The 14,820-nt window shown below is 41.4% G+C and overlaps 1 protein-coding gene across 1 annotated transcript; it reads right to left on the bottom strand.

Annotated features, from left to right (window-relative positions):
- Nucleotides 1–1,040: 1,040 nt before the first annotated feature.
- FBXO7 (F-box protein 7) lies at nucleotides 1,041–12,882 on the bottom strand. Its single transcript, XM_071729276.1, has 9 exons — nucleotides 12,581–12,882; nucleotides 10,918–11,212; nucleotides 8,661–8,888; nucleotides 7,186–7,327; nucleotides 6,199–6,282; nucleotides 5,039–5,131; nucleotides 3,926–4,102; nucleotides 3,215–3,252; nucleotides 1,041–2,839 (listed from the first exon to the last, which is right to left on the bottom strand). The coding sequence occupies exons 1-9, from the start codon at nucleotides 12,700–12,702 to the stop codon at nucleotides 2,435–2,437; spliced, it is 1,584 nt and encodes a 527-aa protein (XP_071585377.1). The 5' UTR covers nucleotides 12,703–12,882; the 3' UTR covers nucleotides 1,041–2,434.
- Between the last annotated feature and the right edge of the window lie 1,938 nt (nucleotides 12,883–14,820).

The following is a 14,820-nucleotide window of genomic DNA, read 5'->3' as shown; positions in this document are numbered from 1 at the left end:
GTCATTAGCTGAAATTTCAAGAATTAGATAAAACAATAAATAGAGAAGCTAAGGACAAGAGTTCCAATTTCCAAGTGACAGTAGCAACCCTTACAGTGCTGGATACAGATGGAACAGTACAGGAGAGAAATGCCCATCTTCAGCTAGGTCATATTTTGTGATTTCTATGGAGTTTGCAAACAACGATCCTCATACCCAGCTTAGAAACTGATGAAAATAAGCAGATTGTTTTCAAATGTTACCTCTGCTTTGTATTCTCATTTTACACTGCTGGTCCCAAGACCCTTTCATATTTCAAACTCATTTTATGGATACAGGAAACTCCTAATTAAGGAACTTGACAGTTCAGGCAAAATCAGGTTCCTTTATCTTTGACTCACAATACCTTTACTACAAAGTGAAGGAACACAAGAAAGTGAAGGGCTGTCTTTAGATTACTTAGTGGCGTATCTGTAAAAAGGCTGAATTCATTTATTAAAAACAAATGTTAAAATGACAAATTTGACATAAACAGAACCTGTGGCATTAGCCTGGCAGAAGTATGATGAGGTTGTCTTCATGGCAGGGAGGACTCAACTCCAGAGGAGCATGGGACATGGGACATGCCAGCAGGGCGAGCTATGTGACTGTCATCAAGGCACAGGTACTACAAGTACCATCAGCACCACAAAATTAATGCATCCCACACACACAGTAAGATAAGTGTTCCCAGAAACAGTTTGAAAAAATTGAAATGAGCTATAAATTATCAGCTAAAGCTGTAGAACCTTATCTGAATTATATGCATTTCTGAGGGGCAAGACCACCATACTGCAAATTTCTCTTTTCCTTTTATAGTGGAATAGAAAGAATCACTAAGCTCTGAGAGGCCTAACTATAGACTCAAGTGAAAACTCTGTTGGAACAAGGTGGTGTTAAAAATTAAGGCTAATTTTGGTATGGAAGGGAAACCACTGTCCCCCCAGTGTTAAATCATGGCAGGATTTGCACTGGAATGCTATTGCTGTTAAGCACAAGAGGGAAGAAAGAAGAAATACAACTTTTAACAGCAAAATAAAGTATTTTACTTCCACTGGTGGTAATGGCAAAACTTTCTGACTCTACTGAAGTTAACTGATTTTTATACAAAACAAGAAGATGAACTGCTGAAAGAGCACACAAGAATTACTGACTAAATAGCTTGTATTTAACAGGAAATGTCATTCCATTTCCACTTCTGGAATTTCAAGAAGATTTTAGAAAATAATACCAGCTGTCACAACAGTCATCAGTATCATTTACACATTTATAGAAACACTGAGATCAATCCATCTTAAAAAAAAATATGTAAGAAATGAGAAGTTCTAGCAAAGTTTAGTCATTCCAGTCTTCCTTTAATTGAGCTCCAGCATCAGTTTGCAAATTTCACAAGGAGACTTGGTTAATAACAGTGGTCTTGTCAATTGCTCATTAGTTGATAACATTTGAAAGGTGCTTATTCAACACATCTCCTCTTGGCAAGAAATATTTTGATACTTAAGTAATGGAATTAAATGGAATTTACTGCAGTAAATTGAGAACTCATTCTGTTTCTGCTGTGATACTGTTCCCATTGCAACCTATTTAATTCCTTCAGCAAGTCAGGCCTGAGGAAAGGTTTATTTTTGCACCAGTTTTAGTTCACAGTAAATACAGCCATGTACTACAGCTCCATATTTGTAAAGTCAAAGAGAAAGAAAAATTTTGCTGCTGGTTCTTTGTAAAATTGTTCTGCTTCTGTTCAGACTTCTGAGTTGCACTGTAGCATGACTTTATTCAGTTGTTTGTAAAAGAAATTGATTTGTGTTCTAATATTTCCACTGTAAAGAAAATCCCTTCCCTGTATTCTTTGTGTATTAAGCAACAATACAAAAATGCTTTTTACCTAATAAAACATTAAAGGAAAAGGGAAACATTATCTTTCACATTTTCTACAAACTCATATCTACCGTAACAGTGGTAGCATCCTATTCTAGGTAGAACATGGTAGATATTTTTGTTAATAAAGATTACTAGCCAGGTAGATTTGAAACACTGTTTTTCCTGGCAATTTAATAAAACTCTTCAAATAAGACAGATAAGGATAGGGTTTGCATTTAAAGTGCTCTTTATCTGATGCAGCAAATATTTGGCTGGTCTCCTTCTGGTCTCTAAGTAGCACTTCACAAATAATTAAAAGGGGTGGGAAGCAGAGCAACATGTTCTAAACTGTAGCTCTTTGTGAAACAAACTCTAGTGCCAGGTGGTACAGTACTACCAGAGCATAAAACAAACCCAGCCTTTGTGGTGGAAACATGCACACCTGGTTCTTGCCACAATGTGAAGAGAAGGCAGATGTTAGTGCCTGGGATTTTAAACCTCCTGCAGTTAGAAAGCAAGCTCGGGGAATAGAAAACCCACTGAGAAAAAGCAGCAATCAAATGAACGCACGGCGAACGTCCATGGGGCGGCCTCGGCTGGGTCTAGGTGTAAACCTCTCACTGGGACCAGCTCGTCCTGGAAGTGTAGGATTTGCTCCAGGTAAGGAACCAATTGGATCAAAATGTGGTCTGAATGGAGGAAACTGGCCTGGGGCTTCTCCCGAGCCAGGAATGAGCGAATTAATTGGGTCTCCAGCATATGGAAGTGTTGGTCTCTCATCATATTCTCCACCAATGATCATTGGGGGATAGATTGGGTTTGATGGAAATGGGTTGGGAGGAAAAGGATTAGGATAGAATGGGCTGGGATGAAAGGGGATTGGATGAGGTGTAGGGGGCAGAAACATCATGTGTCTCCATCTCAGGGCCTCTTTCTTCTGTTTCAACTTTTTCTTGTATAGCTGCAGACAGAAATAAAGGCATTTTAAAGCTGTGCAAGAGCTCTGTGTTCCAGCTTCAGCAACTGCATTCAGTTCTGCAGCACTTCTCAGGAAAGCACTCCTCATCAATCTCAAAACCCAGAACTGCAATTCTGCTGCCTGCCGAAGACCAAACACAGCATCTCTGGAAGACCCCTAACCCACAATCTGAGCATGCATCATGTAACTTGATGCTGTTTTTTCCTACTATAACCCAAATTCAATATGTATATGTATTCCAAATTCAATATGGAAAACCACACTTTAACTTGAAGTTACTGCCTCCCAAAATCTATGTTTCATCCTCTTAGTTCAAGGAGACAAATTTCAGAGAGGTTATATTAAAAAGCCACTTACTTCTTTCCAGTCTGTGTCACGAGGCCTTGCAATAGGATCTACAAAATAAGCAAAGCATTAATATATTTCCTAAAAATAATTTGAAAAATAAATATTTAAGTAGCATGCGTGCCACAGATACCCACAGCTCTGTCAGAACAAATAAGGGACTGAAAAACACCTTTAGTTAATACATTTTTCATAAAGATAACGCATCTTAAAAAGCTCCAGGACGACTCAATAGGTAATGTACTTGCACACCCATTCAACATAAAGCATCACCTCCACAAGTTACTGAACAAGGAGAGAAACCCCAGGAGCACTGTCTCCATCTTTGACTTCTGACAGCACTTTCCTTATCACCTTATTTCTTCAAACTCTTGTGAGGAATTATTGGAGGAGTATCTCTTCCCTCCACTTCCCAGAATCTGCAATAGCTGGTACACCAGAAAACCAGGTGGAAACAAGGAAAGTCTGCACCATACAATGCTAAGAAACGTATGGTCCATTAGTAATGGCACAGCAGTCTGCCATCAGTTTTCATGGCAAAAAAATGCCTCCACCCGAGTTACACCTGACCAACTGTACTGCTTAGCATCACAAATGAGTGCATTTACTCAGCGTATAAAAATCAGAAGGGATTGCCTGAGGAGCATTTTATCAAAATATGTCAGCCCTAATCCCCCTGTACATGCAGGAATGTAATGAGAAAAACATGTGTCTTGACATTACCTCGGAAATCTCTCAAATACATAAACCTCCAGAGCAGCTGGTCATTTGAGGCTGTGTAAAGATCACGGCAAACAGCAGAAAGAGAGATGAGTGACCGGACATCCAGAAGCCTGAAAATCCGAAGCTTGAGCTCAAGAGGAAGGACCACTAACCCAAACACATCTGGCAAGTTCAGAGCTACAAAGAAAATAGAAGCATTACCTAAGTGGTGCAGAGTTTATCTCTAAAGACCCTAAAAGAAAGAACGGAAATGGTAATCTTTCCCTTAAATCATTTGCCTTTGATGCCTGAGTTACATTGCTTTTCCCGGAAAGTATTATGACGTGACTTCTCATAAAACACATCACTTGCAACTCTAAGTACATTAGAGAATGCACAAAATAGGGAAAACTGCACTCTATACTGACCACTATTGGCCACTGCATGCCTGAGAAAAATTCCACCCACCTAACTATCTTTATAGGCTACAGAACAAAGGAATAGAGAAAGAAAAAAAGACCTGCCCAATTTCACAAGCCCACAAAAAACAAAGACCACGCTCCACATAAAACCTTCCAATACTGAAGTCTAGAGGAAATATCATTGAACAGTCTTCAGAACAGAAAGCTGAGACCTTTTATGGCAACACTTATGTAGAGAAAGTCTGGCTTCCTACTGTTCCACAAACACCAGCTTGTGTTACTTCCTACCATCCTTTCCAAGCCCTCAATTACCAGTTACTGAGAAGATCATTCCTGGGGTTAGACTTCCAAATATGATGCTATATAAATTTTCCTGCTTTGACAAAAAAATTGGATCAAAACTACAGAACCACCACCACAAAATTATTGTGGCATGACTTTCAAAATACCAAGTGTGGAAAACAGTTACTTCGGTTTCTTAAATGAGAATACAGCAAACAAAAATTAAAACCAGAAAATAATTAACATCGTCAGAGATAAAAATATTCATACAATCACTTTAGAACGTATGAAATACTTTATGTTTAAGCTTTCTATACCCATCGCTGAACAGCTTTTTCTAGCACCTTTCATTCCAGGATTTAGATATACCTCCTTCCTTCCATACTCAAAAAAATAAGTATCAGCTCTAATTGTAAATATTTTCTCTCACCTTGTCGGGCAGCAGCCAGGAGAGAGTAAACCAGCTGGTCTTTAAAGAGACGAGATAGTTTCTGAAGGTCTTTGTAAACACCTGCAACCTTTTCTATCAAAGAAGAGAGGTAAAATGCTTAACTTCAGAGAGTTATAATGCAAAAACTGTGTAAGACCAAGAGAAATATAGTCTACTTATAACAAAACATTAATCTGCATGTAATCTTGATGGAAGCAACTCTTCAGCTACAGTGTAATAATCATGCAATAACTACAGTTCCATAGTGAGGTCAGGCCCTCCTTTGGCCTTAAAAAGCACCATTAAGAGAAGTACTTAAATACTTCAGAAACAACTGACTGAAGCTGTCAGAGCTTCCTCTGTCGGATTTCAAAGCTCATGTGTAACATCCAGATATACTGTAAATGCTTGTAATATTCATTTTTCTGAAAGAAATATTTTTTAATGCTGTTCTCTAAAGAAACAGGAGTTAGAAAACCCCTCTGCTATACATGACACACTGCACTCTTCAGTTATTCTACTAAAGCCTTTCAACTAAAATTGTACATCAGCGACTGGGGGCTACCCATGATACAGTGTAGGACACCAAGTCAGCCTCAGCTGCCAACAAAGCAGAGCATGCACACTTCAGGGAACAAAAGTCTAGCTGGGTCTGTGCTCACAAGGATCCACACCTATCTGCTCTTGTCCCCACCAGTTTTCCCTCTAATTTTGGCATTCTGAAAAGACCATGTAATCAGCCCATCTTCTCTGACAAAAAAAAAAAAAAAAAAAAAAAAAAAAAAAAAAAAAAAAAAAATCAGGTTCCATCAGCCTCTCAAGTCCTAAGCTGCCTGGGGCAGCAGGTTGGTGTAACACTTTCATTGCTGCCCCAGAGATTCACACATATGCTTAGGACTTCACTAATAACAGGCACATGGGCCACAGGATGACTGGCTTTGCAGGGTTTTTCTCCTTAGGCAGTTAATCCAATACATTCAAACTCTTTCAAATGCAGATGTGAGTAAATGACTACACTATGAGTTCCTTTTACCATAAAGCCAAAATCCAAATGCCATTTTTATTCTTTTCCACTCTTCTTTATCTACTTGGTCCTCTACTGAAGTAGATCCTTTCTTACTTTTCAGTTTACTACTATAAATACCATAGCTCAAACATACCTGGCTCCTGAAAGCAAACAAAGGATGATGGCAATAGCTGTATTCTCTTAACACCTTTAATCTCTTTGTTGATTTTTAATGTTGCTGCAAATAAAAGAAGAAAAAAATAATTTTTTACAACACACTAAGAAATGACAAAGGTCACTTCATTACTGTCTTAGCCTTCAAAGGTGTTTTACTTTCCTCCCTTACCAGCTTCCCTCTAGGAAAATACCCAACTAATAATCATGGCATAATCGTTTACAAGTTTAATAAATAAACATAAAAATTTTAATTAAAGGTCTCTTGAAATTAAAAACAAGTCCCAGCTCAATATTGGTTCTGCAAAAATGTGGAATTGTTCAAATGCTAAATAAAAATAAAATAAAATAAAAAAATAAAGACCAAAATTACAAAAAAAAACCAAAATAAAAACAAATCCCCCCCTAGTGATACGGGAGTTGCTTCAAAAGCTAGACTTCCCTAATTTTTCTGAACTGATTAGCTTAAATTAAATACAATTTTTGATACCATAGTTAAACTGTTAGCGTGCTACAGGAAAGATTACATGCTAAAGCTAAAAAATACATACACTGGGAGTTGTTTATAAGTCTTGCAAAGAACAGGCAACAAGACAAAATACTGTAGCTGGAGCAACAGCTCCATCATTCAGCTCCAACATCTACCTTTTTAAATGTCTGGTAATGTTTACCAGAGTTTCTATGAAATTAGAGAAGCAACAAAGTTTTACAACATTGCAATGAAAAGGCCAGCTGAATCCCCTAAGGACTGATATGATTAGAGTGAGGAAAACAGTTAACATGGAGACAGGAAATGCCAAGAATATTCAGCATCAAGAAGTGGCATCTCTGGAACCTCAGCAACCTGGATAATAAAAATGCAATTCTGAATGTGCTTTTATGCACTCTGTTTTAAGTTTTCTCTTGCTAAACAGTGATGATATTTAGCAACGTACAAGTTTTTAGGATAAAAACTTGACCAACTTACCATTTATAGCAACAAGTTCTCCCAAAGGCACACAAGTCAAACCAGCAGAACCTTCTTCACAAAGGGGATGTGTGTACTGTAGTTTATAAACACCATTCCCTCTCCACTTCTCCGGCATGGACACTGCCTTGGCTTCTGTTCCCTAAAACCACAGGGATAACACATTGCCATACTTTAGCCATGTTCCAAGACTGAGGGGTGAAAAAAGAGAAAAAAGGTAGAAAATGCCAGAATGATGCTTGCAATTCAACTTATATTTTAGCATCAATGCACATAATTTCACTATTATGTACCATTTTCACTAAACAGACAGCAAATCTAAGGTGAAGTTTAGTTATTTTCTGTCCTGCCCCAACTGCTGACAGGAAAGGTGGCTGAGTGAGCACTCATGCTTATTTCTTTGAGACATTTGCTTCATTCTGTCATTCCAGCACTCTGACAGCTCCTACACGTATGCTGATTTACTGCATGGAAAATATCTTATTGCACATTTCCTATGAACTTACAATTTCTTGACAGGACTTGAAAAATCACAGCTTGAAAGTAATCTGAAAAATCTGAGTAGATTAACAATTTTCTCTTTCAATTTCAGTATAAAAAGGCTCAGATGGAATCATGGAGGGGGATACAACAAAACCCTAAGTACCAGTAGACTCTCTTTTCCCTTAAATCTGCTCAAGTTATCTCCACTTCCAAGACTACTCATCCACATAAACTTTCTTCTTAGTGGCAAATGTATTCTTCATATAGTATTTCAGGGTACAGAAATGCTGTTAACTTAAGAGGATTTATTAAATTGGTACTGGTCAACCTGACACTTAAACTGACCCCTCTCACATGCTTAGTCAGCCTTACAGAAAAAAAATTTAAACACCTTCCTTGAGGGCAAGTCTTCTTTTGCACGTTCACCACAAAACAGCAAACATACAACGCAAATCTGAAAATCTAAGGGGGAAAAGGTGAATCCACACATGGTAGAGAGGTCCTGCCACAGATACTCAAATACAGTATCTCTGTAGGTTAAGCAGAGCCAAAGCCTAACTAACTCAGTTGAAGTTAAAACAAAATTGAAGACATTTTGGCAGACCTGGGCCTTACTGTTTAAACAGTATACCATGAGATCACACTGATGCTTCAGACTATGCTTCAGAGAAGTGTGTAAGCACATCTTCTTTGCTCACACACAAGCTCAGTGCAGAAAGAGGATCTTACCAGCTGGTTCCCAGTAAGGCTGAGGACTGAAAGCAATACAGGGATGGGCCTCGTCTCACACATAAAAATTGCTCCAGTCTTCAGCCTAAAGTCTTACTGGTCAGAAAAACTAAAACAGATGATACTGTGGCAGTCCCATCTGCTGACTGGCATATACAGTGGTAGAAGTAAATCTTCAGAAGCACCTTCAATCCCACAATCCCATGACATTCCACAGGTTTCTCCATCTGCTCAAGGAATTTCCCGAGTGCTTGTGCACCTACCTGAGGTACATAGCCTGCCTCCATCATGAGAAGATGCACTAGAACGATCAAGGCATCAGTGGCACTGGTACACTCAGCAGAAAGGTAAAGCATCTCCAAGGAATGTGGTATTTCACCATCTGCAGCTTCACTGCACAGCATGGGTTCAGAGGGATAGGAACCTGTGCCTTCTTCCAGGTCTGCATCTTCTGGGACCAATCCAGAAGGAAATTCTAGGCTGGGTCCTGCCTTCAAGGAACAGCAGAACACTTTTGTTCAGAAAATTACACCTCTATATATATACATCCATATATATATATATATATATATATATATACATCCATATATATATATATATATACACATCCATATATATATATATATATACACACACACATCCATATATATATATACATCACCATTATTTGTCTGCTTAGTCCAGTCCCATGGACACCAAGTCTATTCTAACGATTTCTGGGCGAGTTTTACAGACTCGTTTCAGCACCTTTTTCCACCATCCCAGCTGGAGACTGGAATTATACACATAGCATCTGTATTTTTTGATATTTATATAAGGGTCTGTTACTTTACCGTAGATAACACTTGAAGACAGAGAGCTAATAATACATTAAACCTTCATCAGAAATTTTATAACATAAACACAAATAATTTACTCACTGTAGTACCACCATTTAAGTATAGCTAACATACATGGCAAGAAACCAAAATGATAACTTGGACCTACAAACACAATTGGCCTGAATGGGAAAAAAAAAAAAAAAAAAAAAAAAATCAACTGAGTACATCTACTGACACTTGAAGAGCACGGTAGTTCCACTGTGGCTTCCTTTCTTCCATCAAAATCAAACTGTATTATTAAATTTAATTACAGAATTGCTCAAAGACACATTAAAAAAAAAAATGAATGAAAATTGCGTGCAGATTTACCTAGGCGAAGGGTTAGGAAAGGGAAAAAAACAATCTAAAGGAGCTGTAGCTACTTCTCCCCTAGATCCATGTCCAATGGCAGAAGACAACCTTATGTCTGTATGAGGCTGGCATGGCCACCCACCTGTGGAACCTCTACTCTCTCACTAACAGCAGTAGACACAGCCCCAGTCAAACATACATTTTCAAGCTCATAAAGCTCTTCTACAATGACTCAGTTACCTAGAAAGTTTCCTGCCATCTTTCACCACAGTTCCGGAGGAAGATGTGAGGATCTTTCAGCTTGCCTTCAATTATTAAATAAATATGAAACAGAAGTAGCAGAGCTTACTGTGGCCTGACTGGCAACATCAGGAGCTTGCACACCCACAGCACCACAGGAGGATTTTTTCTCCTGACAAGAATCAACAGGACAGTGGTCCAACTACATTTTCTTTCATTACTTGCAATTCCTTTTATCCTGAATCTTAGCTTTCACACATTAAAACAAGGCTTTAAAAGACCTCCCAAGGGCTGCATCAAGGGATATTTTGTATTTGAAGCCTGTTTCAAGACAAAAAAACTATTCTGAATGAATGTTAGAGGACAATTTCCTCTCAGTTTCTCAGGCCCCTGGCTGAAACAGACAGGATGGTATAAAGAGATGGCACTAGGCTGTACCTGCAGTCTTTTCTAGGAAGACTCAACTAATCACTAAATAACTCAACTAACCACTAACTCAACTAAGACCCAACAGCAGGTGGGAACTTAACTACTGCATGTACTGTCACACAGGAAACAAACCACAGAGTAATATAAACAATGTACCTACCAGCTGCACAAAGTATACAGGGTACTACACCTGTAAAGCACAAGGCAGGAGCTATCTCAGCAGCACAACCTCCATGCACAAGACAGACCAACCTCAGACTACAGCAGGCTGTCTGTTATAACCCGTTAAGAATGAATCATGCACTCATCTTGTGAGTGGTGTTTCTGAAAGGCAGTGCCTGTTGCATTTGTTCAGTACCTACAACCAGCTTTCTCAAGGACACAGCACCGGGGCAGGTAAGAAACACACTCCTAAATTTCCCATGGGTAGCACATGTTCCAACAAAGATACTCACTCCGGTAAAAGTGTCAGACCTGAAAGATCTCAAGATCTCAGAACTAGCTTCAGTGTCACAGCTAATATACAATAAATAGAGACAAATTTGAACCCAAATATCTGACTTTTAACTATTACACAAGAAATCATATTGGGAAGATAATATCTACAGTACAAAAACAGACACAGTAAGATACTTTCTTTTATGCCTTGTGTTGTACAGGGCAATTCCCATGTACTTACCCTCTCATCACTCTTCTGAACTTCCACCTGAGCTTTTTGGTTGTCAGATTGCTCATTCTGCTCTTTTTTTGGGCTGCTGGCCTGACTTTGGTTTGGAATCAAGGTGGATGGCTCATGACCATTCTGAAGTGGTGGTGGAGGAGTTGGAGAAGGAGACACGTTGGGTTGTCCATCTGCTTCTTCTAGTAACAAGCATATCAGGTCACCAGAAACAATCCCGTATGAAGCTAAGGTCTTCTGATCTTCTGTGAGAGCATCCTTTCTGTTCAGTGTTATTGAAAACTTGGTATCAGAACTGCAAAACAGGAAAAAAAAAAAAACAAAGGAAACCTAGTTGGCTGCCCTCTGGTAATTGCACAGAAAGGTACAGTTAAAAAAGGATACTGTATACTATTTTAGTACCATGCCAGGGGTTTTAATTCATAAAAAGTTAGCTATAAATAAAGAGGAAAAAACATGATAAGAAATTATTTCCCCCATATTTCTCTCCAAGAATGTCTTAAGTAGTTGTAGCTGCCTGGTATGTATAATTTCATTTGCAGTAATTAATGATGGGTGTTTCGGACTCAGCCATCTTGCTTTCTGATTAAGCAAAACATTCAACAGGTAAGCAGCTGGCCTACAGCACGCTAACCGCAAATGAGAGAAAACAAAAACCCAAACACGAAATCAGCTACCGAGTATCCTCTACAAAGCAGACCCACATGACAAGACACAGGGTAACTTCAGATTTCTCTTTGCTGGGTTGCTGTGCAGCACAGTTCGATGCTATCAGATATGTGTCTGATGGCTGAAACTTTAGCACGTCCTACCTACTTAAAGGCTTGTGAATACAAAAGCTTCAACCAGCCCCCTTTTGTAGGGGGTTCTTAAAGTGACTTTGAAGACTTTACTCGCCTAGAAAGGCTGCCAGGAGTTCTTCATAAATAAATCGTTTATGAAGTTTAAATACAGAGATTGTCTAAGAAACCTGAAAGAACTATAAACTGGCACCCTGCCGCCATTCTTATAACGTCAAGACCGCACGGGCATTTACGTCATCCACATTTCACAGCTGAGAAGCTTCTCAAAGTTTCACTTTCCCGATCCACAGCGAACAGCCGGGAAGCAAAACTCTTCGGAGGCCGCAGTGCCCCGCCGCCCCACCCCCGCCGAGACCTTGCCAAGCCTTGCACCGGCTTGGGCAACGGGTTCATGTGACAAACCACCAGGCCGTCACCTCTCAACCCGCGGTGATGTGTGACCCAGCTGCCCCCTGCCCCGCGGCGGGACGGGGCTACCAACCGCTCCCGCCTGCGCAACGCGTGCATCACCCCGCAGCCGGCGGCACAACTCGGCGGAGGACTCGCCCTTTTCGCACCTTCCCGCCCGGCCAGCGGAGGAGCCGCGCACCTCATATCCCCGGGCACCCGCCACCACCACCCACCGCCCGCTTCCCTCGCCTTCCCCGCTCTGGCACCGCCGGAGCCCGCCCACCAGGGGGCGGCAGCACCAACAGGGGGACAGGAGGCGGGAGGAAGGCACCGCCACCCCCCAGCCACACTCGTGGTACGGTCCCCCCGGCCCGGCCCGACCCCCCTCTTCCCTTCTCTTCCTTCTCCTCCTTCTCCTCCTCTTCCCCCCCCCCCCATCCGTCCTCTCGATGGTTGGCTCCGCACGCTACCTGTACCCCCAGGCAGGCAGCAAGGCCCGGCGCAGCTGCGCGCGCAGCTCCCCGAGCGTTGGCTCCGCCCCCTCCACCTCCAGCGGCGCCGTTCGCTTCTGCACCCGCACGCGAAGTTTCATAGCGGCGGTGATGGTGGTGGTGGCGGAGGCGGCGGCAGCAGCGACCCCGCGCCCACCCCTCAGCGGGGCCCCGCCGGCTGGCGGTGACGATGGTGGCGGCGGCGGCGGTAGCGGGGGAGCTGGCGCAAAGGCTGCCGGGGCGTGTCGTTGTTTTGGTTGCAGCGGCCCCGCCTCAGCCCCTACGGCCCCGCCCCGCATCGGCCCCGCGGCAGCGCGCATGGTGGGACCCGCCCGCCCCGCCGCGACGCCGTCGGTGATTGGGTGTTCGGGCTGTGCCCGCGCATGCGCAGGAGAGAGTCTCTCTCGATATGCGTCACGTACACGCATCTTCTACCGGTTATGTTCTCGCTGTTGGCCGTTGGCGGCCGTTGCGGCCGTTTGGTTCCCTCAGTGGGCGCTTCGCTCAGTATTTGCTGCTGTTCTGCGGGTTTTATCCCCCTCAGCGGTATGGCCACGCTGGGCCTGTAAGGCCACTGGCTGAGGGGATCTTTGCAGGCCGGTGGACTGCGTGCAGCCGTGCCCCGCAGTTCGGTTGGGCTGTTTTTCCTTATTCGCTTGTTTTCCGTCAGTGTAATAGCGGCTTAGATCTTAAAATAACACCAAAAAAGTTGAGAGTGTTGCTGTCTCTTCGTTGAGCTCCTGATAGCTAATTTCAAGGAAACGTGCTGAAGGAGGGCGCTACGTCCAGGAGCATTTAGTTTTAGAGAGGAAAGTCGTTTTTTAAGGCACGCTACTGAATGTTCATCTAAGTGTTTTTAATGTCAGATAATCTCACCAAAATGATTGTCACAAATTTGACTCCAGTGGCTTTAGTTCTCCTTTTGCTGCCGTGCTGGAAATAAAAGTTCCTCTCCACTCCTTAGACCTCGGGAAGTGCACTTGGAACTTCATATGGATGTACACACTTAGTAGAAGAGTAAATTCAAGTTTTTATATTGTTTGATGAATTCATGTTGAATTTTAGAGAGCAGTGAGTTCAGAGGTAACTTTTAAGCAATGATTATTCTCAGATTATCTTGTTTTTCCTTTTAACAATAAAATTTGCTTAACCTCTCTCCACACAAGGTAAGAATATGAGAAATACAAGGTGCAGGAAAAATTGAGGTACTTTCTAGGAATAAAATACTAAAATAATGGGAAAATTAACATGAAATACCTCACTTGCAAAGCTCCCACAGTGTACATGTACTTATTGTGGCATTACTCACATTGCTTAAACTTATAGGATCAGCCCTAGCTGTGCCCTTGCAGTCCTTAGGGAGGCAGTCAAAAAAAGGAGAAGAAAAAGTCAGAAAAATCCTGTTCTGCTGGTGAAACCTCTTTTATGCCATCTGGACATGGTCACCCACCATGTTTTGCCCTTTAGTGTTGTCCCTGTCTTAGCCACCCTCCTGCGTTCCCACTGGCTCTGGGCTGCTTCATCTGTCCTCTTTAGGAAAAGTGGAGGAATATAAGAAATGTTCATAGATATCATCATGATGTTTCCAGCAGAAATGCCATTTCAGTATCTTGAACAAGCTAAAGTAATTGCGTGAAATAAAACAGTTCAGTTTCTCAGGAGCTGACTGTAGTACTCATTAGATAACCAGCTATACCAGTTACAAGGGAGCTGGCATTCTGTTAATTTTTCCTTTGAATTTTGTGAGTCATGCCACAACATAAAGTTTAGACACATTTTCCACACAGTATTAAACACAAAAGCTCCTCAGAAAAAAACATGGTGAAGGGCCAAAACATTTTCCACAGCTTTCAACTTTGCCTATGCAAATTCCAAATGACCCAAAAACACCATCATTTTTTTCCCCTCACACATCTTTGTGAAATGGCTGTTATTTGATGAGTAATATTTTATTTTGCTCCACCATTTTCATTTTGTTTTAGTCTGAAGGCAGAGACCTAAAAGACAAGCATATAATTGCCCTCAGACTGGGAAGGCATTCTATCAAAATAGTGCAAGAAATGTGTGTGCTTATGAGCTTGAAGAAATAGTTGTATACAGAAAAAAAAAATACTTTCAGAAATGGCAGGGGTTTTTTTAGTCTGATTCATTAGAAGATTATATAATATGGTGACAAAAGAAAGCTCCTTATCAGCGTGAAGTAGTTAAGCATGGTTGTT

Source organism: Heliangelus exortis, chromosome 1, assembly GCF_036169615.1.
Source record: "Heliangelus exortis chromosome 1, bHelExo1.hap1, whole genome shotgun sequence".
Classification (NCBI taxonomy): domain Eukaryota; kingdom Metazoa; phylum Chordata; class Aves; order Apodiformes; family Trochilidae; genus Heliangelus; species Heliangelus exortis.
This window is presented reverse-complemented; position numbering and strand designations above follow the sequence as displayed.